Source organism: Anabrus simplex, chromosome 1 (assembly GCF_040414725.1).
Source record: "Anabrus simplex isolate iqAnaSimp1 chromosome 1, ASM4041472v1, whole genome shotgun sequence".
In the NCBI taxonomy this organism is placed as follows: domain Eukaryota; kingdom Metazoa; phylum Arthropoda; class Insecta; order Orthoptera; family Tettigoniidae; genus Anabrus; species Anabrus simplex.
Genome location: NC_090265.1, coordinates 753483922 through 753509945, shown reverse-complemented (window position 1 = coordinate 753509945; position 26024 = coordinate 753483922). Strand labels below are relative to the sequence as shown.

General features: G+C 38.4%; 1 protein-coding gene across 6 annotated transcripts in view; it reads left to right on the top strand.

Moving 5' to 3' along the window:
* The window catches only part of Cep290 (Centrosomal protein 290kDa), a 1403175-nt gene that overhangs the window by 539722 nt on the left and 837429 nt on the right, over positions 1-26024 (top strand). For 5 of the 6 annotated variants that reach the window (XR_010858542.2, XM_067136188.2, XM_067136185.2 and 2 more), the window contains one exon: positions 23896-24345. The exons of the other annotated variant lie outside the window; for it this stretch is intronic. Coding sequence is in view for 4 of the 5 variants with exons in the window: in XM_067136188.2 (XP_066992289.2) it covers positions 23896-24345 (450 nt within the window). In the remaining variant the exon portion in view is untranslated. The remainder of the gene's footprint in view (positions 1-23895; positions 24346-26024) is intronic. 6 annotated transcript variants of the gene reach the window in all.

Genomic DNA, 26024 nt, shown 5'->3' with positions numbered 1-26024 from the left:
GCGAACCGAAATATTGTGCTCCTTCAACCATTTAATCAACTCATTCTTTCTAGCCGCCATTGTTGGTGCTTTGTGAAGAATGACTCTCTAACATTACAAACAATTTTCAAGGCCCGGCTCCTTAGTGGAGTACCTCGTCTGAAGGGCTTTCTTCTCTTAGGAGCTTCATCCTTAAACGTAGGCGTCGACATGACAGAACATCAAATTCACACACGGGCCTAAAATTAACCTACTATATAACTACCGAACGAAATGTTAAACTAAACTACTGTTTAAAATAGATCACCTGTTACACACTATTTACTACAATATAATGCTCTATACTATTAAAAATACTAAACAATACATTTATAAACTCTACACTGCGAAATATAAACGAACAACAACCTAGCACAAAGACACACAAAGACCGCGAAAAGAACTGAGCACAATACAACACACAGCTGAAAGCACGTGGTTACAGTAAACAACAAATCGACAACACTGCTAACCGCAGCTGGAGTCTAACGCGCTCTATCTGAGCGATCGGCTGTCTATGATTGGCTGTTGATTAATTCACTTACCCTCCGCCAAAAGGCAGCGCTCAAACGTCAAGTCGAAACTCATAATAACTGAGCTATAGTTTATGGCATTGCAATCAAGTGAATCGAAGGAAGCGATTCTGTTTGGCAGAATAAATATGCGGCTATATTTGGCTCCGTGTGTAGAGAGGGCCTTATACCTGGCGCTAGCCCCCCCATAGTGAGAGGTTTGTGGAGGATTTCCCTTTGTCGCAACTACTTACATGTCGAATAGCTCTCTTTCTGAACCTTTCTTCTACCTCTTCACTAATTGCGGACACAAGTCAGTTAGGCCTAGATCACATTTATGACTTACTCAAAGCTCTTTGTATAAGTGGAGGTACGGATATAACAAATTTCCTGACTTTGAGGACGGTATTTTGAAGAGAAAAGTAATATTTATTGAAATGCAAAAGTATTGTTTTCAAATATTAAGTAAAATTTAATTTAGAAATTAATTGCGAAGGGCGCCATAAAAGGGCACCTCGGGCGCCGCGTTGGACAGGTCTGATTTAGAGTGTCTAATGTCCTCTTACTTGATAACTTTCAGATGAAGAAAGAATACTGTGTTGTTTCTGTGTGGAAAAGTACAGGGGCCATTTGTTTATTCTCAAAGACACCTTGACAAGCGAGTTCACTCTCGCATGGAAGGGGAAGCCGGACAGACTTTAATTAATTACAGGAGATCATACAAAGAATAATCGTACGGATATGTCTCAATGGCATCAGGTGAATACTGGTCACCTGATAGTCGTACTATTTGACCTCTAATAGGCCGTAGATAGGCTATATGCGGATTTAGTGTGGGAGAAATGGTCTCCTTGTAAAAAGCACTGCCGAGTTCGAAGCGCGTCAGTGGGGATTCTCAGCTTACAGAGGGCGGAGCTATGTTTAGCTAAGCTCCCAGTGATCCTTTGTTTAAGTGACTTTAAACTTAATTTTCAAGTGAAATAGCATACTGTACGTAAATATTGCATAGATTTGATAGGCGTGACACCAGTGATTAAACTTTAAAAATCAGTGACGTGTCGCGAACACTCAATACGATTCGTAATATTATTATTACTACTACGGCATTACTGCGTCGGGTAGTAACAAAGGATTACTGCCAGCGGCTTCATCAACCAGGACTATGGACTTCCAGCCTGAAGGAAGGATGGTGCCACCAGTAATTGCTTTGGTGCCAGTGGATCAGCAGTAAACCAGCAATGGATCTCCCAATCTGATCATAGGTGTCATCATGTGATGGAGATGGGTATTTTTCATATCATATGGCCTGATTAGAGGGGACGGGAATTATTTATCATAAGCTGATGCTATCATGTTAGGGATAACTTAATTTAAATGTTGAAGTGCCGAAAGGGGCACGTAGCTTTTATTTCTTATTTTATTTAATTAATAACAGGTCTGAGTGATTTAACTGTAAATAATTGTGACAATAATCTAATAGGTTTGCATGCGGTAGAAGATTTACTTAGTTTATTTTGGAAGACTTGTGTTCAATTAAGGCATCAGGAGACTAGTATTTTAGTAAATTCAGGGTAATTTAAGCTAGGCTGTAGTTGATCGTGTATCAATAAATGCATGACTGATGAATAATAAGTATGCAACGTGAGACCCCAGAGTCACGAGAAATATACATGGAACTGATGCCCCAGGCCTCCTTTGAAATATTTAGCTAGGGAGTGTTACAATTTAAGCTGGATTATTTTATCAAGCTTATCATAATTTACTTACAATTTCATTGAGTTAATTACCGTGTGAAAATTTAATTGAGTTAATGACCGTGTGAAAATTTAATTGGGTTAATTACAGTCTGAAAATTTAATTAAGTTAATTACCATGTGAAAATTTAATTGGGTTAATCACTGTGTGAATATTTAATTAGATGTTAATTACAGTGTAAATATTTGATTGAGCTGATTAGCGTGTGAATATTTAATTCATTATTGATCACCGTGTGATGATTTAATTAGAAATTAATTATGTGCTAATCACAAAGTTATTAGGTTTTAATTATGAATTAATTGCCACTGGGTTATTTAATCACATCGTAATTGCGAGGAAGTTCGGTGTGATCACACAGTATGATCTAATTACCAGGTAAATCATGTAGGAAGGTAGCGTAATGATGAATCCAGCAATAATAATAAAAATTGTAATGACGGTAATCATACAAATACCGGGTGAATTGGCCGTGCGCGTAGAGGCGCGTGGCTGTGAGCTTGCATCCGGGAGATAGTAGGTTCGAATCCCACTATCGGCAGCCCTGAAGATGGTTTTCCGTGGTTTCCCATTTTCACACCAGGCAAATGCTGGGGCTGTACCTTAATTAAGGCCACGGCCGATTCCTTCCAACTCCTAGGCCTTTCCTATCCCATCGTCGCCATAAGACCTATCTGTGTCGGTGCGACGTAAAGCCCCTAGCAAAAAAGAAAAAAGAAAAAAAATCATACAAATATTGGAATAATAAAAACTGGTGTCATGTTGAAAGATAGGCGAGATGTTTGAAGTCATGATTAGGCCATAAAAAATATGTGTTGAATCGAGGTGATGTATTGGAAGCCGATGCAATTTGTTTAATGAGGAATAGACCTCAGTTTATTGTGAATGTACCTCGGGATGAGGTGATTTTGTTAAAAAAAGTGCTTGTTATGTCTGTGAAAGCCAAGGCCATTGGCCACCTGTGGTAGGGGGGTGAGGCGCTTGACCTAGTAAACAGACTTTTTTTGTGTGTGTGTGTGTCTGCTCATATAATAGGGGAGCCTTAAGCTAAGAAAACAAGGCCTGTAGGAATCAGCTAATAATGGGAAATATTCAACACGCCAGAATGAAGTATTCGCTAATAAATGACACGGTGATTGGTACTAGTATTTGTTAGACTACTGTTGTTACTCATTTGAGTATAATTTAGCTAGGGATTTCAGTATCCTACTTTCATCCCAAGGGGTTGTCAGTTCAGTTGTATACGCCGGCATTGGTATTTCACAATGCTGAAATGAAGAATGGGGTGCCTCACGTGTTCATTGTATATAATATATGATTCTCTGTGTTGTTTATGTAACATGTTGTGACTATAATTAGCGTCGGCGATGGGTCTAATCCATCGGCGCGGCGAATTTGCATTCAACTGAGGGTCGGTTCAAACCCAGGTGTTTACTCAATATTTGTATAGTTTGTTTAATGGTATTTCGTTGGGAAATAATTGTGTTTTTTTTATTTATTTCTTTTGTATGGGGATCACTCAGACTTGTTGCATGAATGTTAATTTTATTTGTCAATAATGTCATATAGCCTCAGTGTTTATGGTAAATGTTTCTGTTCGTATCACGTCCTGGTGGATCGCTTTGCGATAAACAAATCCATCACAAATCCATCACACACGACTACAAGTCAATAATAAACCACAACAATTATTAATAATTAATGTAGTTCATTTGTGAATATAGATGCGTCATTCCCATCATCATCAAGGTCTAATAAACCGCGTGTATTAATTTAAACTTTAATTTGATTGTGTTCTCATTGTAGTTAAGTATGCCCTGTTTCTCCTACCCTGTATTCCATTAAGGTAATGTTAGATAAGCGCCTATTTTATTATATTTTCAACCCATTAATGCCCTGTATATCTCATGCCGGAGCCTTTTCTGGGTAGGGGCGGGTACAATATACAAATTTGCACACAACTTAAGTATTTTCAGTACTTAACACTACGAATTACAATACTGTAGGTTGAACTTACTACTACCTTAACCTTTTCTGGTCCAGCATCGGAGGTGACCTCGACGTCATGGTTTATTGTACCTGGTGCAACGTTGAGGTCACCTTGACATTATGTTTCGTTCTACTTGAGAAGTTTATTATTGAAGTTCTTTGATCTGGTAGAAGTCGACCGATATCCCTGGAGTTTCTAGAGCAAATGTTTGTGCACAAAGGAAGCCGTTCTGTTATCTCCATGGAAATAATACAAGATTTTATGTAGCCGTGTATCGCATGGTTACCCGCAGCCGCGGCGTGTCAGCTGTGTTTATTGAGTAGTTCTGTACATGTGTTGTACTAGGCGTGTTTATCTGTGAATGCAAATTGTCTCAGTCGAATTTGCGATATAAAAGTGGCAAATATGAATGAAGAAGAAATACGTATGCACGTTTATTTAGACAGCAGTGACAATTATTATTTATTTTAATTGGATGAAGAGTTCACAGAACTGTCAAGTGAAGATGAATGTGTAGTGAACTCCAGCATTGCAAGTTGTCAATTTTCCGTGGTAAGGCACAAAGGATACAATGTATCCTCAAAGAGAGTCCGCCAAAACATGCACACGGAGCCCCCACTTTGTTGGTTTCTTGGTGTTGTAGGTTATAAAGGATATTCTTCCCCTGAAGCCAACAACAGATTCGTCAACTGACAAGTTTAGTCCAGGTATGATATATTTGCTACATTTACTGTCAACATATTCTAGAAAATTACTGACTTTCCGAACTCTGGTTCTAAGGCTGGTACCTTGATTTTGAGTGTTTTCTAAATGGACCATCCAAAATATTTGTAAAAAACGATTCCTAGTGAAGTTTCACTGAAGAAAGGCACATGAAAAACAAATTCCTTAGACCAGAAATCTTTCATATCTGGCAAATGAGACGTTAGACTTTTGTGTAAAGCTCTAAATAATTCACTAGACTCATGTTTATAGAATATAATAATTATAATAATATATAGTAACTAATAAAAGTTCTGAGTTTAATCTGACTAAGTAAAAATGTGCAATATTAATTTGGACCAGACTGTTGGAACATGTGACAGAGAATTGGATTGCAAAGGGTTAACACTACAGTGATAATAAAGTCAAGTTAAAAACATACTACCCAGCAACTACAATAACTGAAGTACAAAAATTACTGTAGGTTGAACTTACTACTAGCTTAACATTACAAGTGATAATAAAGCAAAGTCTGTAACTTCTGCAAGCTATTGAAATTATCAAATGGATAAATGGTGACTAAAATAAGTATAAATAACAAGAATGGACACCACCTGCAAAACAATTGCAGGAATAATTAACTCTGTAGAGCAAGGAGCAACTCCCTCTCCCAAGGCAACGGTCATCAGGCTGACGAAGCTCCAGACTTACTTTATAACTTTTCCTGTTGCTATTTACCCCTGAAATTGAAGTTGGGTAGCATGCCGGGTTCATCCTTACTCCACTGATAAAAGATTTAGTGCAAGTTTCATTCCATGACTATACTCCCAAAATAATAAAAAATATATGACAAATACCACAATAATCATCACTTGATGAGACCAACTACTGTTCGCCGTTTACAAAGGGCAAATATACAGACAACTAAAAACCACCAACAAAAAAATTATTACTTGACAAGACCTACTCGTGTTTGCTGTTTACAAAGGCAAATTACAAACAACTATCACCAACAAAAATCATTACTTGACGAGACATACTCGTGTTTGCTGTTTACAAAGGCAAATTACAAACATCTACAAACCATCAATAAAAAATTATTTTCACTATATACATTTCTTAACATACCTCCAGGTAAGAGTCCCACTGCACACTCTACTGTTACAGAAGAAAATCCTAATCTGGTAAAGAAAAGTACGACGACTTTCTCTACGTTCGGATGCAACCTTCTTTATGAAGAGCATCCCTAACCTTATTTACAAACTTCTTCATCGACGTCTTGAGTCTTTCCCGATTGCCACACAGGTTAGTGTGACGCCTCACATTTCGCCAACTGAAACTGCATGCTCGGCCGACGATGAATTCCTTTCTCAAGAAATGTAGAGCTCTTCAAGCTCTACAAAATGGTCCGCGAAGGCATATAATTATAATGTAGATTCAATTTGCACTACCACATCCACTGTACATTATCTTATAGAAGAATTGTAGTATAGGCCTAATTATTATACAGAGTTTGAGTAACAAACACTTAGTAGCGTCTTTTACAAAACGTCCACCAGAAAGCCGGAAACTCATTAGCATCTGTGATTATACAGTGCTCACTCCGTAATGGATACTCAAGAACAATAGAACATCGCATAGGAAACTATGCAAAGTATGTAGCTCCTACGCACCGGTCCTAATGAGAAACACAATCAGAATCAGAATGACTTGCCGCACATGCTTTCATAGTTACGTAGGCTTGCTACACGTGGTTATAGCGTCCCGAAAAGTTTACTGGTAGCAACGCTCTCACAGGCACATCTTCATGCGTCACACAGTCAACCCAACCTCACTTAAAACATAGCCCTCGTATTGGCTATCGAGCGTCTGATGTGACATAGAACATCCACTCATGTACATTCACATTGATAAATTCTAATCTTCAGCCTATACTACCTGCCGTACCCCGGGTTTCCAAGCTGCTTTGTTGCAACACTTTCAACTGACTTCAACCGTCCTTCCCGATATAGCCACTGTTTTCCATGTTGCACAATGCTTGAGCAACCTACGCTGCCATGCCATGTGCAGACACACAAATTAAAGTTACATATATACAAAATTCCCTACTACAAATTCTTCTTATCATATTATGTTTTTACATATAAATGAACAAAATTACATGATTTTCATTACTTCAATATTACGAACTATATTACGAAAATTTCCTATACTAAAAATTTGGGGATCGTACATTTGTATGGTTACAAGTCAGTAAGGCAACTGCAAGAGCATCATTATGAATGGGGTTAAGGATCTGGTGATGGCCTTCGTGGACTTTGAGAAAGCTTATGACGATGTGTGTAGAAACAAGGTATGGGAAGCCTTACAGAGGAAACGTGTCAAGGACTAGACCGTAGAAAGAGTGAAGGTGATGTACAATGGGAGTGTCAGTTGTGTGAAAATAGGAGGAGAAAGAACAGGCTGGTTTGAGCCGAAAGGTGGATTAAAACAAGGAATTGCTCTGTCACCTTTGCTCTTCATAATAACAATGGATGAGATAATGTCAAAAGTGGCAAGGAAAATTAGAGAAGGAAAAATGAAAGTTATGATGTTTGCAGATGACCTGTTAGTCTGGGGAGAAAAGGAAGAGGATATCCAGGAACAGCTGGATGCTTGGGTAGATGAGGTGGAACAATATGGAATGAAATTTAATGCCCAAAAGAGCGAGATAGTGATCACAGCTAGAAAGAAGGAGAGACCTATGAGAGGGATAATGCTTGGAGGGGAACAGCTTAAGAAGGTAGAGAGTTTCAAGTACTTAGGAAGTATCATAGAGGAAAGTGGAAGAAATGATAAGGAAATAATTGAGCATGGAAGACAAGCAGGAGCATTCCTGAAAAGTGTCAGAAGCTTGGTTTGGAACAAGGATGTCCCTCAGAGAAGCAAAAGGGGGATATACAGGATGTACTACTGTATATACCTATTCTGACGTATGCAGCTGAGACTTGGTTAATGAGACAGAGAGCCGTGAATAGAATACAGGCAAGTGAAATGAAATTTCTGAGAAGCAGGATAGGAGCGACAAGATGGGATAAGATGAGAAATGTGAAGGTTCGAGATATTGTAAATAAGGAGCCACTACAGAATAGGATAGAGGCATCTAGACTTAGATGGTATGGACACATGAAGAGAATGACAGAGGAAAGGATACCGAGGAGGATGCACGAAATGGAGATAACAGATAAACGGCCAAGAGGAATACCAAGAGACAGGTGGATAAAGGGAGTGGAAGAGTGTGTACAGAGAAGAGGAGAGGAGTGGGCAAGAGTGACTAGGGAGAAGTGGTGGGAAGACAAGATGAGATGGAGAGGGTTATGTTCCAAGCAGACCTGGCCAACTGCAGATGATGATGATGATGATGATGAATAAAGTGAAGTTAAAAACATTGGTAACTACCCAACAACAACAACAACAATAACTGTATCTACAACAATATGAGTACAGCGAGCAATTACCTTGAAAGAGAATACCGCAAGAAAAAACTCCTAGTTTCAAAATCTAATCCAAGCAGAAAATCACAAATTCAGTGTCTGTAATTTACAACTTTTACTTTCACTTTAACCTTCCAATTTTAGCGATTTTAAAATATTTCTACTAGCTGTTATAGGTGTTTCTTGGCTTTTTAGTTGTTCATTGTGTCTTATTCCGGGTATCCAGTTTGCTTTTTGTGATGCTTCTATTTTAACTAAGTTTAATGCAGCTTGTTTTTGTATTTCTCTTTGTATTGCTGTAGTGCTGTGATTGGTGTTGTTTGAACTGCTCCTGATATTAATCTTAAGGATTGTCCAGTTGTTCTGGACATGTTTTATTTCCTGTGACTGTTAGCTCACTTCCATATTTAATTATAGGTTTCACATATGTGTTATAAGTCTGGACCTGAAAAATCGCATTTGCAATAAATGCAAATTTTTGAATCTTGTACTGAATCCATAACCTACGGTAATTGTAATGTGGAATAAAATCATTTTTATGCATAAATAGAAGTGTGACAAAATGCAACTTGTGACCCAAAATGCGAAATTAGTATGAATATGCAATTTTGGTGCAAATTCTGCAAAAATGTGCTATTTTACTGTCAAAAACAACATATTTAGGCAAAATCGTCAGAAATACCTAAAATATGATGCATAAATCTTTCGACCATTCCGATCGATGAAGAAAAGTAGCCGATCGATTGCTGCTTGCTGACGTTAATCAATATTTACGATGGAAATAGCAAGGGGAATAAGCTCCGTATCGATTAGTATTGAAATGTAAATCGAGTGACACGGAAATAACGAGATAGACGCAACATTGTTTTCCTGTTGTTCAAAATTGAAACTAGTGAAGAGTAGAAAGTCAAGCGATCGTTTAGGGTATGGGGCACACGACAAATACTGCGCATGAAAGGGCTCGGCAATTTTCAAAGGATGGTTTATATGCCACAGCTTCAGTGACAGTGTTTTGCAACTATTGCAATTGCCGAGTTGGGTGGGGAAAAAATGATAGCATTGTGAAACAAGTTAAATCTGAAAAACATGTAAGTGACACGGTAATGAAAGTTCAACCCCTGCTGCTAGTACGTCTCAAAGAAAGTTATCTTCTGTGCTTACACAGTTAGATAGTTGTAAAGGACGAAAAATTTCCAGAGATAATTTCTTGAAACGCACAGTTGAAATATTTGCCAAATCAAATATACCTCTGGAAAAGCTGGAAATCAAAGACCTAAAAGCCTAGATCACTGAGTTTTCAAATGAAGAGCTGCCGCGTGTGAGAACTCTACGTGAAGTATATTTACCGGGGAAGTTTCGATTTCATTGATTGGGTACGGTTTAGGTATTATGACATCGAAACCACACGCAATATTGAAGGATACCGAATTTGAGTGCGATTTCCATATCGAACTATCTTACCCGTACCCAATTGATCCAGTAATTTTAAATTATTTTGTTACAATTTGAGGTCTTTCTTCCTTTCTAGAAGTTGCATCTGATCACCAGAAAAGAACAGCAGAGGCTCGAGTGGGGAAGAACATCAACATACTCTGTGATTAAACTACAGATAGAATGGGCCGTTGTGTTGTTATCATCATATTTCAAGTCCCAGCCGGATCGAATAGAGAGCTGCACATTGTTTCTGTGAACTATCTTGATGCAGGAAAAGGTACAAACTGCTCTTGTGCTGTTTTAGAAGCTCTGCGCAGTTATAGTGTACCATATGATGCAGTTAAATTGTTTGTTAGTGACAGTGCCCCGTACATGACCTGGTGTTATGAAATATTAAGTGTGGTCATAGGGGATCATTTAATGCATGTACAGTGCTGGGCACACAAGATCAGCTTGGTTGGCAATAGTTGGGTTGCAGTGACGACAGATTTAAATCATGTGGTTGCGATGGTAAAGTCTGCATTTTTGAACACAAGAAAGCAAAAATATAATTATTTACAATTCTTAACATCAAAGTATGGTGCTTCAAAGGAAGCAGAGTTTTTCCTGCACCTGTCATAACCCGATGGAATAGCTGGTTTCAAGCTCTCTTCTGTTTGAGTGCTTACTTTACTGATGTTACATTTTCCAAGATGTCTGACATGAAAGATCAACAACTGTGGTATTAAGTACCTGACTGATCTGAGTGACCGAGAAGTGAATAGGCTTCACTCAAATTTCTATAAAATACTTTCCCGCCTTGTCAATACTTTACATATTTTATTATACCTAATTGACAAGGCGGGAAAGTATTTTATAGAAATTTGAATAAAGGTCAATACGGACAGGAATAACCAACATGGTGAAAAATCAGTTCTAGGCTTCACTCATTCATGGTTTTTGTCACAGATCATGCAGCTGGATTGGTTGACCTCCTTACTGAACTTGAAGGGCCTCTGTATCCTACCTCTCATCTCCTTTACCCCAAACAGCCATAACCTTGACGCCAGTTTTACCTTAATTTGTGAGGGAAATTTTTCTGCGGCAACTAATGATGCTTTGATTAAGCTCATTCCTCTACAGCAGGCTGCATGTAGAGACACATTTATCAAAGCTGCTAATTCTTCGCAGCGAATAAACGGATTAACCACATTGAAAGCTAAATACCCCAACCATAAGCATTTTGTGTCAATTTCTCAAGCTTTGTATCCAAAAAATATAATTTTGAATTACACTGATAAATTAGATGAGCTTGAGAAATTGTTTGGAGTAACAGATCTCTCACGAAACAATATCTAGTCTGGTTACTGTTCTCTGAAACATGCAATTCAAACCCAGATGAAAGAAAGTGAAAAATGTGATGTCATGCTTGCATTAACTGCAGTTCAGACAGAGTTCAGCATATTTGCTAAATACTGTCTTGAGTTGTTGTGGACCCCAACAAACAATGTAGATAGCAATTAAATTAATGAACTTCATTGTTTGTCCGTATTGAACCAAGATTACAACTTTTATTTTAATTTGGGTCCACCTTATTCAATACATAAAAATTGACGCATCGAAACTAGTACTGATTGAAATATATGTTGTAATTAAATCTACGTAACAATTTTTATGTATTGAATAAGGTGGATCCAAATTATAATCAAAATTGTAATGTAGATAGCAAGCGTGTGTTGTCTCATTACAACACAGTGGTTACAGACAGACGGTGCAATTTGAAATAAAGCAATGCCGAAGTACTGACAATGCTTTCGTTTAAACAATGAATTTGTATTGTGTGTGAACTAAGGTCAGTAATTGCACTTCATAAACTTGGAATCATTAAAATTAATAATACCAAGTGATTATTTGAACTTTGTAAATAGATGTTAATTTTGGTATAATAGATGCTAATTTTGAAACAAATAGATGCTAATTTTTCAGGTCCCTAGTTATAAGTGTAGAGTGTGTCTTGTGTACATCCCCATTTAGTGCCTGCTAGTCTCTTCATCAGATTAATCCATTTATTCGCTTTTGCAGGTGTTTTCTTTACTTGGTTTTTCCAGTTTAATTTGTTGTCCAGTGTCACACTAGATATTTAGTGCTGTTGCTCCTTTCTAGATGGTCGTCTTCCAGTCTGAGTTTGAACTCAAGTATTTTCTAGTTTTAATAATAATTTTGCATGGCTCTTTCTACTTTACAAAAACAATATAAATATAAGTCACCACCTTATCAATACAAAATTTATTCACATTCAGCTAGTAAATATGGTCAAGACCGGTTTCGACCCCTAGGGGGTCATCTTCAGTTGACATGCATAAAAGATATATTTTACAAAAACATCACATATAATGATTAAAAAAATTAAGTCCAACTGATCATAAATGTTGGTATGTATGTCTTGGCACATTTGAGCTATTATATGTGTCAATCCTAAGTTTCCCAGCATACAGTGTCAAGGTGAGTAGTTAACTAATATGCATCATCCATGAAATTATATGCTAGTTTTCATGTTATTTGGGTTGTACAATGTGGAATGAGATATGCATACATTTGTGTAAATTAATAGTAGTAAGTTCAGTAATATACATTAAAAATTGGTTCTTAAATTACATTAATTGATTATTGATCAGTCATATGAAAATGTAGAATTATTGGTTTGGACACTTGTGATTAAAATATTAGTATGCAATACCTTGTTGACATATATCTTAAATACTAAAGTGTCAGTTTATAAAGCCTATTATTCTTATTTTATGTCTTGGAATAGGGTTGAACTTTTAGAAAACTATTTGTTTTGTTGAGCATAGGCATTGGATAATCTTGTTAAATTGGACACATAACTAAAACAGTGGTATATATATACCTTGTTAAAAATACATTGCATTAACATTATTAATATGTGATGCTATATATACATTGTTTGGGGTAAAATGGAGTTAACAAAGTTTTCACAACAGTATTTGATTAGTTATGATGTTCCGATATAATGGGTCCGTAAAAATATATAACTATATACATAATTGCGGTTAGGTAAGTATTTGTATAATCTGCTTGCAATTTAGGTAATATAAACAACAGTGGGTCTTTCTAGCCGAGTGCAGCCCTTGTAAGGCAAACCGTCTAATGATAGTGGGCGGCATCTGCCATGTGTAGGTAACTGCGTGTTATTGTGGTGGAGGATAGTGTTATGTGTGGTGTGTGAGTTGCAGGGATGTTGGGGACAGCACAAACACCCAGCCGTCGAGCCAATGGAATTAACCAATGAAGGTTTAAATCCCACACCTGGCCGGGAATCGAACCCGGGACCCTCTGAACCGAAGGCCAGTACGCTGACCATTCAGCCGAGTCGGACATTTTTTAGTTTAAATGTAAAAAACTGATATACATTTAGAAATAATGTTTTATAGGGTAATTTAAATTAAACATTTTCCCGCATCACGATAGAATGTGCAGGGGTGTCTACAGCGTGCTTCAGAGTTACCAGGTTCTAGTGAAGTCTTTTGTTTCTTGTGGTTACTCATTTTACTTAGGTTTTAGTGTGCAGCCATAAACGTCGAAGTTATTACTGCGTTTTAGTTTATTGTTATGGTATTTCAGTTTAGGGCACTTGTGTTCGTTTTTGTGTTGTGAGATGTCTATGACGGTAGAAATGTGTGTCAAACCGCCTGCCTAAACCTTTTGGACTGAAGTACGAACATTGAAATTTGTGTCTCTAGGCTTCTTGCCAATGAACTTCTTCTCTCCTTATTATTTTATGTGGTCTACCTTTCCACATTCATGTTCTCTACATGTGTATTGAGGTACCGTGTATGGTCTTTGCTGCGCTGTATGACCTAGCACTGTGTAATTGCTGCTGACTTTCCCCCTCTACTGTCTCAGCCAATCAGCACTTGGCTTGTTAGTGGTCTAGGGAAGGAACTCTAATAAGCGTGGGGAAACGACTGACTTCGAGTTGAACAACCATGGAGCTCGGATGTAGTGTGTGGCCTCGAAGCATCTTGGCTTGGGCCCGAGACATGGACCCAGGCTAGATTTACTATTTTCTACGGGCATTTGGCCCCATCAATTTGGTGATGTTGTCCTCGTTCCTATTATATTTTTCTTTTACTATTGGTAAATATTTGGAGTCTTGACTCATTCTATCGAGTGGAAGAGTAGCATGCTTTCTCACCATGTGCTTCGCTGGTAAATCTACGAAACTGTAAGTTTATTCACTCCTTAATTATTTACTGAAAATTTCTTCAACCTGTGGAATTAACTTCAAGAAACTTGTTTTTAAAAGCAAAAGATAAGGATCGTTTATTTTGAGCGAGCCAGACTTGAACTTTCAACCGATGCCGTGTCTTAAAGTTGTGCTTTTCGTTACCTAGTTTTGGTGTAAATAAATGGTCTCCTACGGGGTAATGACGCTCTGATTAACAAATAAAATATAAGTAACTAGAATATCCAAAATTTAATTCTAACAGTTGCTATTTTGTTATTAACTGAATATAAGCTCAAGGTAAAAGGTTAGCTTGTGAACCAAGGAGGTTCACGCAAGGCTTCCTAAACTCGTCTGACCCTTAACTAACCTATTTCCTCTGTAATTGTATTCAGTTTATTTGTTTAATGCATGTTTGTTGGGCAGGATCTGTTGGGATTGGTTTATTTCAGCGGGCATGATGCGTTTTGTTTTGGTTACCTTAGGAACGTTTTGATAATGGCGATTGTTGTGTAAAAAGTTATTGACTTGGTCTGGGTAATTGATCATCTCTTTGGTGACAGTGAATTTTTAATGAATTTCTATTTGTTCCTAACTTAATGTGTTCTAAAATATTTTCTTCCACCATATAATTATCTTCTGAGTTTCGAGTTTTGGGGCGATTCTTGTTCCTTATTTATTTTGCTGTTTAACGCCGTATCCTTGTGTTGACCCCTTAGTAGCTTGTAAGTTACCTCACGTCAAATGAAAGTGCTTGAAAGCACTAAGGTGTATCACTTCCATAAGATGAACAGGTCATGTAGTAACTTCTACTTAAGCTTTATTTATTTAAAATGTTTCTTCTAAACGACCAGTCGTACTTGTAAAACTAAATTAATTAATTCATCATCATCATCATCATCAGTTTTCCACTTCAGTTGCCCGGGTGTGGTTTACGAGCACTCTCCACTTCTGTCTGTCCATGTACCACTCTTCTCTCAAGACGACATCCCAGCTGATTCCTCTTGTTCCTATGTCCTCTTTCACTTGGTCCAGCCACCTCTTCCTAGGTCTTCCTACCGGTCGTTTTCCGGCCACGACTGTGTGTAGCCATTGTTTTGCTGTCCTTCCATCGTCCATTCGTTTGACATGGCCAAACCATTTCAAACGGGCCCTTGTCAATTTTTCATTCAGGGATGGGTACACACCAGCTTGCTCCCTTATTCTTTCATTCCTTACCCTGTCCCTTTTTGTCTTCTGTACCATAGTTCGTAGGAACTTCATTTCTGCGGCTTGTAGTTTGCTGTCCACTTGTTGGGTTGTTGTGCAGGTTTCTAGGCCATATGTTATTATGGGGGTGAAGTATGATTGGAATAGAATCTGCTTTGATCTTAAGGGAACTTGTTCGTTCCAGAGGAGGTTCCGAACTTGATGGTAAAACTGAGCTGATTTTTGAATGCGGTTGTTAATCTCATGCTGTATTCTGTTATCACTTGAAATGATGCTCCCAAGATATTTATATTGGTCTACTGTTTCCAGTTGTGTACCTTCCAGCATTATTTTTCCTTTCTTCTTCTGCCTGTTGACAGACATAGTAACAGTTTTCGATTTATTTATTGTTAATCCGTGTGCTTTCAAATGTTCATTCCAGGTGTTCAGCCTCTCTTGGACTTCCTTCTCTGTATTTCCCCAAATTACTACATCATCTGCAAATGCAAATGCATTGATGTCCATATTGTTCTTCTGCTTAATTTCTTTCATGACTTCATCCATGACAGTGATAAAAAGTAATGGTGAAAGGGTACTGCCTTGTTGCACTCCTTTAGTGGTTTGGAACCAATCAGAATTACCTTTCCTATCTGTACGCAACTGCAGCAGTCTTCGTAAAGCATTTTAACTTTCTGGATAAGCCCTTTGGGTACATTCTTCTTTCTTAAACATTCCCATATAGTCTTCCTTGGAACACTATCAAATGCTTTTTCGAGATCCAAAAACACTAGTGTTAAGTCTTTGCCCTTCTCCCAATGCTTTTCTAACAGTATTCTAAGTGCAAATATGAGATCGGTAGTTGATCGGTGTTCTCTGAATCCATATTGTTCTTCCTGTAGTTGTGGTTCTATTATTTTCCTTAGCCTTTTTTCAAGTATTTTCTCAAATATTTTCAAACCATGAGACAATAAAGTGATTCCTCTATAATTGCTACATTTCTTCCGGCTTCCTTTTTTGAAGAGAGGTATTATTATTCCCTTTTTCCAATCATCTGGGACTTTCCTATCCTTCCATATTGCATTAATTACTCTATGAAGCCACTGTATTCCTATTGCACCAGTTGCTTTGATCATATCTGCACTGACTTCATCAAATCCTGTAGATCTTTCTTTGGGCATACTATTAAGAGCCGTCTCGACTTCCTTCCATGTTGGCGGACTCTCTTGGTCAGGCTCATCATTGCAGCTTAAACTGACCTGCGTGGTTACATCATTGGAGTCTTTCCCAGTACTGTTGTATAAATTATCAAAATAGGATTTCATGATCTTCCTTATTTCTGTCTCCTCCCTAACTATGTTACCATCTGGTTCCTCTATTGCTGTTATGTATTCATTGTTTCTTAATTAATTAATTGCATCTTAGTATTTATTCAACTTTTGATTTATTCTGAGGATGACTTAATTTTATTTCTTTTCATGTTGGATTATGATAAACAAGTTTTGATTTAAGAATTAAAATTAATTTTATTGTTACCTAAGGTGCGTTGGTTTTAATTTCTTTTGATTAATTCAACATTGCCACAGGTATTGCACTTTTTTTAAGGTAAGTGCATTATTTTTCTCTCATCTTATTTGGTATTGTGATTTGTAATTTGTGCTTCCCTTGTGTTTTCCTATTGTATCTAACATGTACTAGCTTTAACTCCTTAAAGGGGCTAGTATATTATGAACCTTCAATCCTCACGGGTTACCTACGGGATTGTAAGTTTAATGCTGACCATTTGTGGGGTTAGGGGTTTATCTCACAGGTGCCACATGGCTAAGTGTCAGTATTCTTCCAAGACATGCAACGAGAAGATTATAAGGGTCGACAAAGGACAAAAAACAAAAACTAAAAAAGCTGAAGACTTTGGAATTCCGGTGTCCATGCTTTCAACATTTTAAAGAGAGTTACAAGAGCATAGAAACTCAAGAAATCCAAGATGCAAATACTACAAAGTGAATGCACATTCACGGAGTTAAACACTCTGATTTGGAAGTGGAATTGATCGAGTGGTTTCAGAATGCTGGAGCGAACAACATTCCCGTTGATGATGAGATTATTAAAGGGCAAGCAAATGAACTGGCACTAAAGATGGGACTGGAGTTTCAGTGTTCAATCGGGTGGTTTCAGTGTTTTAAGAAACAGCACAATATTACGTGCCAGGCAGTGTGCGGAGAAGCAGAATCCGTGAGCAGTAGTGATGCAGACAGTTGGCAAGAAAGAGTGGCTCATATAATCAATTCGTATGTATTGAACAGTATCTTTAAATGCCGATGAGGCTACATTGTTTTCCAGTGCCGAGCCCAAATGGACATGTTTTAAAAGGAGAGAAGTGCCATGGCGGGAAATCTTACAAGATTAGGGTTACTGTTCTTCTGTGTTTGCAATGCAAACGGAAGTGAGAGAATTCCTCTCCTCATCATAGGCAAGTTTGAGAAGCCACGATGTTTTAAGAGCATCAGGTACTTTCCGTGTAAATACAAGGCATCCAAAAATGCCTGGTTGACAGGCAAAATTTTTGAGGAGTGGCTGGTATGCCTTGAGCGCAAAATGGCATTCAGGACAGAAAAATACTTGTGTTGTTGGATCAGTGCGCTGCACACACACGTAATTTGGTACAAATCTAGTGTAGACACTCCAGTTTATACCACACAACTTCACAAAGAAATGTATATTTATTTTACCTTAAAATACTTGTAGAAGAGAGATGTGTTCATGACGAATGCCAGGAACCCTCCCCAACCCGCCCAAAAATGTTCATTTACTTTTATAACCTAATGAAATATTTCATGCTCCATTGACCATTAGTTGGCCAGCTACGAGCACAGCCATTGGCCGACATGATGTCATTACCAGAATTCCTAATTTGCTACTTCTGTTACCATCCCATGCAAAATAAAAACACAGCAAAAGGCTCTGTTAGTAGTAGCTGTAACCTTGCACGGCAAGGAAAAAATGTTATTTAGTAGCTGTAACCTATCTTTGCAAATCCAGGCCAAGCTCTGTCACACTCCCTTCGAGAGGCTCTTAACTATTGCCACGGCACATACTGCTTGCACGGCAAGAAAAGAGTAAATTTAGTGGTTGTAACCCTGTTGGACATTTCCTTAACAGTTGGTAACATTTCGCAGATCGCTGGCAGATCGTAAAGATGCTCCTATCAGCAATCCTGTGAACTAAAAATAAAAGAGCATCACGTGCCGTCGAGCCTCCGTGCACAGCGAGCGGATAGTGTACACTAGGCTTCTGCCCGTAATTTAAGTTTAAAACACGTGTCTCTTCTTTTTCTGCCAGCCAACACTATGAGCTACTTGCAGCCCCTAGATCAAGGTATAATTTCATCTGTGCCTACAGGAAGCAACTAGGCATTACTTTCTCCGTGAAACTGCTAGAAACATTCCGGCAGGAAAAATACGCAAGTGGAACGTGATTGATGCAATGCGAAGTTTGACAGCTGCTTGGGATGATATTCCTTTATCGACAATCAAGAACTGCTTTGTCAAGTGTGGTCTTGCTTCGTTAAATGAAGTAGAAGATGGAGGAGAAGAAGACAACAGTGAAGATGAATGGGAGGAGTTATGCCAAAAGCCCGATGTTGGTATAACTTTCGCCGAATACATCGCCATAGACCATGCAGAGACTACTTCAGAAGAGCAGGATCTCACCATGTTGATCAGCTGTGGTCACGTGATGCCAGGGGGAGGTGTGGCTACAGCTGATGTTGAACAGGACAAAGATACAGTGCAGCCGGCAACCATTCCATCTAAAAATGATGTACTTGCGGCTCTGTCTGTGTTGGATTCTGTGATAAGTGCAAGTGACGCTGACGACGCTACAAGTAAGGCTGTGGCCCATATGGATCAGTTCGTAGCGAGTATTTATATATTTTTAAATGAAGCAACCTCTTATACATTCATTATTTAAAGGCAATAAGCCTAATTTGTGACCAAAAAATAATAAAAAATAAAAAACTAACCCCTACTGGACCATTAAACATTTGCATATTTTTCGGGTACTGTACAGAGGTATTTTTTTAAATTCTTGATATTTGTGTTAAAAGTATGTCTGAGTTTTTAGAGTTTGTTTTTCTGTGCCATGTGTTTGCACTTGGACGGTGTTGTCGGCTCCCCAGTGCAAGTGCTTTATTCATTGGATTACTGTACTGTACTTGTATTGCGTCGAGCATATAGATTTCTCTTTGTGTTTGAATCGTGGACTTTTTCCCGGGTGTGAGGTTACGTTTGACAGTCCATAGCATTGTCTTTTAAGTTATGCCAGAGCATTATTTGAATAAATGCACCTTGTTGGATACATTTCAGAAGTATAATTTTTTCCACGGTTTTCGAAGGTTTAACTCTCAATCAAGTTCATTCCATGTATTGAAGGGTCTTAGATATTTTGTGATGCAGCAAGGGTTGGCATTTCTGAAGTACGAGTTGGTGGTGGTTAATTCAAAGTCACGTAATTTGAAGTCCAATTTTAGCATCCCAATGACTTAATTAACAAAGTTTTCCTGTATAGGTAGAAGGAATCACAAAACGTACATACTACAAACTTACGTATACCTGGGCTACTCATTCGAAAGCTACTATTGTTATGGTTTCAGCATTTTCTGGCTTTAGATTTCTTTGTCTGTCACATACAGTTTCAGAGTATTTAGTGAATGATCTTTCAACATCAACATTAGATGAAGGGATCCAATTTAATTTTAATACTGCCACAGTATGTTCATATAACTCTGTCAGATTCACCAACCTTGTGTCTGGATTATCTTGCTGATCCTCCACCAGCTCCTTCAGAATAAAGTAGCCTTTGAGAAGTTCAGGCTTGCTCAGTTCCTTCAACCCCCTGCCTGTCGTAAGAGGTGACCCCAACTTGGGAGTGTGGGTTGGTGACCACAGGGCCCTTAGCTGAGACCTGACATTGCTTCCATTTAGTTGTGTCTGGCTTCTCGCTTTCATCTGCCCTATCCGATGTCCCTTGGTCAGCTCTTGTTCTTGTCCAACCCTGACGGTTTTAGAGCAATCGAGGCCTAGGGAGTCTTTAATTTTCATGGCGGTTATGGCCCTTGCCTTTCTTTGACTGATACCTTCATTTTTCAAAGTGTCAGACAATCCCTTCCTTTTTTTCACTGATTAGTGTTGTCCAGTTGTAATAGCCACCATCTGCCACCATCAGTTCCTACAGAAATGTTCTTATTATGTTCCCAGGGTTGAGAAGGAAACTACATACTCCCAGTATGCGCTGAGTAGCTCAGGCAGTAGAGCACTGGCCTTCTGGGTTCAAATACACCGGCCTCATTTTAATAGATGTACCTGACGAGGTGTAGGTTTCACCCGCCATACTGGACACTCCATCCTGCAGTAGACTAGTCCTGTCAAGTCCCTGTGTGACCATGCTACGTCATTGCCACTGCCCTCCTTCACTCTCATTAGTCCGTCTCTAATTGTGGTTATTCGAAGTGGAGTAACTCAGCTAATGAGAGCTGGTTCTCCCCAGAGTTATTCTGCAACATGACCCTGCAAGACAGGATGTAAGGCAACTAAGCTTTGGAGGTAATCCCTTACAAAGAGAAGAGACTTTTTCATTCCATATCAGCATATGGCAGGCCTTTCACAGGCCAAAGAGATGAGGCGGTAGCGGCTGTAGCCTATAAAAGGATCTGTCCTGGCATTTGGCTTAGCGCAGGAGTGTAGGAAACCATTCTCACTACAGTTGTACCTTTATTCTCCTCCTCCTGTCGATTTGATGCGAGTGTTGTTTTGACCTCCAGTATTCATGGTTCCTGTTTGTTTGAATATTATTTGCTTCAGACAAGTAGTTGGAAATCTTTTAAAACTGTATGTATGCAGGACTATGTTAAAGTTGTTTGAATAGTGTTACTTGGTTACTGTGAGAGTGACATTAGCCTCACTTCTGTGTGGTGGCGGGTCATACTTTAACTGCTTTACAGTATCACCAAAGAGGCCCTCACGTTTAACTTAAACAGTAACTTGACTAATCGGCTGTGATCATTTCATTCTTCTTCTGGGTTTCCAGGTATTGTCTTGGTGATAATTCAACACTCGGCGCAGAAGATAGCATAAGTTAAATGTTTACAGCACAGAAATAAATACAAGTCTCCAAGTCTTTGCAATTATTCAGACACTTGGAGTGTCACACATTCATAGAAAGTTTAAGTTTCTGTATTAATATTGTGCGTGGCCCACTTCGTATCTTCACACACTGTCCCATAGAACTTCGCCTCTGCAGCCTGGCTGAACTGTTGCTAGGTCTGCCTAGTATTATACGAGTCATGGGACTCATATAATTGTCCTGTAATGTAACACTTGTTACCGGTGTAGTTTTAGAGAGATATTAAAATAAATGTGATACGAGTTGGCTCTTAGTGACGTGGAACATGGTGCAACCTGGAAGTGATTCCCTCTGCTCTGGAACTTCAAATAGCTGCAAATAATTTGCCTTTTTACTTCACAGTAATTACTGTATCAGTGTTACTTGTACGTTGTGTAAACTTGCCAACGATTATCAACAAGTGTGACAAATATTATATGAATGTTGAAGACTATTATTGACAGTTCAGTAAATTTCAGGAGGTTTTCTGTACTTATTATAAAATCAGCTCTGGCTTCTTGTCTGTTACCCCCAGCACATCAGCTGGACTGACTTCAAGTCTCCTTTTGTGTTGTAGAAGATGGATATGTTTGTATTAAAATACAATTTTGAATGGTTTTACATGAAGATGAAGATTTGCGCATAAACTGGCCTCAGTGGTGGAGTCATGTAAGACAGAAGGAGCAGAAGAATGGAGGGTAAGAAAAGTAGTGTTGTGGAACTAAATCAAGTTACGGAGCTAGATGCAAGTAGAGGATTGTTGAGGACTGAGCATGTTGGCTGTGTGGTTCGAACAGTGTAACTGTCAGCTTGGATTCAGAAGATGGTGGGCTTGAACCCCACTGTCGCCATCCATGAAGATAGTTTCCACACCAGGCAAATGCTGGGGCTGTACATTTATTAAGGCCACAATCACTTCCTTGCTATTCCCAGCCCTTTTCTATAACATTGCCCTCTCTGTTGAGCCACTAGCAAAAGATGTAAACATTAAAAAAATGTATGTATCCATGTTATGTGTTATATTGAAACTATCAAAAGATTGGTCATGGAACTGTTATTTTCCATTTCTTAATTTCTTATGTTACAGTTAATGATCCATATTTATCATATCCTCAAGGCACTAAAGAATGTTTTTGCTGATTTCTTACTAACACGATTGCCAAGGGGCAACTGTTACTAGTTTTACTTTTACTTTTGAATTAATAATAATAATAATAATAATAATAATAATAATAACAACAACAACAACAAACAACAACAACAACAACAACAACAACAACAACCACCACCCATTCCGCTACAATGACGGGTACAGCCGTCAAGAGTTCCACATTCATTAACATGCAATGACGGGTACAACCGTCCCAGTGTGCTAAAGTCGGAAATACGTCTGTCTGACTAAAGATTTCTTTCGATTGTGATGTTGTACTTTAGAATTACTTTCCAAGATAGTTCTAGCGTGTTTACATGCCAATGTTATTATCCAAAGGCTATTTTGTCAATGTTTATCTTGCTTCTAAAGTTGGTCATCTTGTTCATGAATTGAATGTTACCACGGAGCAAGATGTCGTGTAAACATCGCGAGGAGGAAGAGGAAAGAATTTTGCAATTTCCGCTTGACAGTGGTGATGAAGATCTCAGAATTCTCTGGTAGTAGTTTTAGCAGTGGTAGTGCGTCTATGAACTGTGATTCTGCTCGTGAAAGTGATAGTGAGGATGAAGATAACTTCGTACATAACCTCACCGCATTGAACAATTGAAAGTGGAGTTTGGTCAGTAATTTTCCAAAAGGCAATGCGGGTGCAGTTGTTTGGGAGCTAAATACTGTAGTCAGGAGGTGTCTGGGTGATAATACTGCAGAATATACGTTGTGAGTCAGTTCTCTACTGACACTTTTTGGGAGGGAATTTGCAAGGAAACCAATGCATATGCAAATAGAATTCTGGAAGATGTCACCCTTCCTGATTACGCCACTATAGGAGGTCCATCTCATGGTAGCACACCAGTGAGTCTACAGGGAAGGCACTGGGGTCATTTTCCTGAAACGATTGCTCTTACAACATGTAAATCAGCCCCATCAAGGAGATGTAAAGTCTGTTTTGAGCATGAAATCCGGAAGGAATCTTGTTTCGAGTGCAACGAATGAAAAGTTGCCCTCCACGTGGATGGATGTTTCAGGGTGTACCATACCTTAAAAGACTTCAGTTAATTGTAGTAAATTAAACTCCAACCCAAAATGTTCTTAGTTTGTTGCAGTATGCTTTTGTGACCATTTTAGCATCCATAACATTAAATGTAGAAAAAATAATCACGTTTCAAGGTACATTTCTCAAGGAAAATATTTGCATGGCAATGGGTTAATAATTTATTATTTATTATTATTATTATTATTATTATTATTATTATTATTATTATTAACATTTCTCCTTCTTTTTTTAAAAGGATTATCACAAGCAAGAGGAAAAGAACAAAAATTTGGAGATGAATCTGGAAGACCTGAACAAGAACTTCAATATTGTCCGCCATCAGATGGGGCTTCTGTACAAGCAGTATGGTAATGACAAGTCAGAGTGGGAAACGTTGCAGAAGGAGCTGACGGAAAAGAGGGAGGATCTGGAGGATAACGTGGCAAGGCTCGAGAGCCAGGTCAAGGAATACAGGAGACATTTCGAAGCTCTCGGCTTTGGATCGGACGAGCAGAAGAGATTCCTGGCTAACAGTGCCCTCCAGTTGGCGGAGCTCAAGGCTGGTGAGGTGGTCAGTAGCAGAAAGTGCAAGGCTTTGCAGAACGTTGAGAACCGGGTGAGACAGCATAACGACAAGATGAGGGAAGAGATTCTCGCAATGAAGTGTGCTGTCACGAAAAGGATTGGTGACCTACAACGCCACAAGGTACAAACTGATTTAATAATTACTAGCTTCATGTGGCCATTCATGTATTTAGTAGTGTTTGAGAAACGGTGGATCGTACCATGTTTTGGTGTACACTGCATTTTTAGTTACATAGCCTGCACTCATTGAATTACATTTGTTATCTGAAGTACCAAATCTGGGTGGCAGAACATGGGTGTTCCTTTCAAATGTTATTGTAGGAACATAGATAGTTGAGGCGGTTATTTTCCTAATCGCTTTTTAATGGATACTACTGATTGAAAATACATAGTGCAGAGCATAGTATGAATTTTCATTAAATTCTCTCTCATAGTGTGCTTTTTGCGAGTTGGTCTGTATTAACTACTTACAGTGAGAAACAGGAGATAAAAAATCTGCCTCATCAGTACTAAATATCGTACATGTTTCGTGAACATTCTTCAGCAAAAGTATTTCACTATTTCAATGACTTGATTAAAATTAAAATAAATACATGTTCGTAAATTGATTTCTTTCTAGTTGCAATTGGCGCCTAACATGGGGCATGAGTGAGGTCCAAATTTGCTTATTATCTAGGAGTGCACAGGAAAATTAGGTACCTTATTGTATTTCATGGTTTTGACAAGGAGTTTCAGTGAAGCTAATATTTTTCAAATTAAGGAGCAGATTTGTACAGGGAGAGGTACGTCTCAGGGTGAAAATAGTGATGATAGTGAACAGAGTATAGATAGTGATCAAAGTGAAATATTTAAGGAATCTGTTTCAGAATCTGCATTGATGGAAAGTAGTGGCAAGTTGGAGAATTTGTCACCAGAAACAGTGTATAATATTGTCCTGGAAGAAGTGAACAGAAAGATCTCATGATACAGGTTAGAGAAAATTGTAACTAGAATGAAATATAAATACTGAAATGTATAACAAAATTGGGTGCCACCTGCAAAATACTTGCAGAAATAAATAGCTCAATTGAGCATGAAATAACTGTTTCTCTCAAGGTAACGATCATACGCCGACGATGCTCCAAATTTGCTACATTTCGTTACCTGCTTCTATTTAACCCTCAAAATGAATATGGTTAGCATGCCAAAACTATGCTAACAATCATCATCTGATGATACCAACTCATAACTTACGTCTCCAAAATTGACGAACCAACCATTTAAATACACTCAGTCGTGGTTCATGTAGGCAGTGCCTGAAGCTACTAGAACTCCACTTTACCTTCCTCTTCAGACTGCCGTCTTGAGTCCTCCCACCTTTCAGTATTGGTCTGGCATCACTCCAAGACATTAATATATATGAATTGCCTCCTTGATTCACAGATATATGTACATAGTTTTGAAGGCCAGCTTCAGAGTGACACCATCCCCATGGAATGAAGTTACAGTTACACAGGGTAAAATAACAGGCACCTCACTATATTCTGTGAATCTATTCAAACAACTTCAAAATGTAGAATCAAAGAATGACAATTGAATCAACAAAAGAATGACCAAGCAATGAGCCTACTAATAATCAGTTCTGTGCGAAATAACACATCAGCTTCAGATTACACACTGTACATTCTCCCAGAGAATGTGACTCATGCAGCACTAAAAAGTGGTGCTGGACAAAATACACATTTTATTCCTATGCTGCTATGGTGATAACTTTGTGTAACAATAGGACAGCGAGTCACAGGTGGTATCTGTGTTCTATGA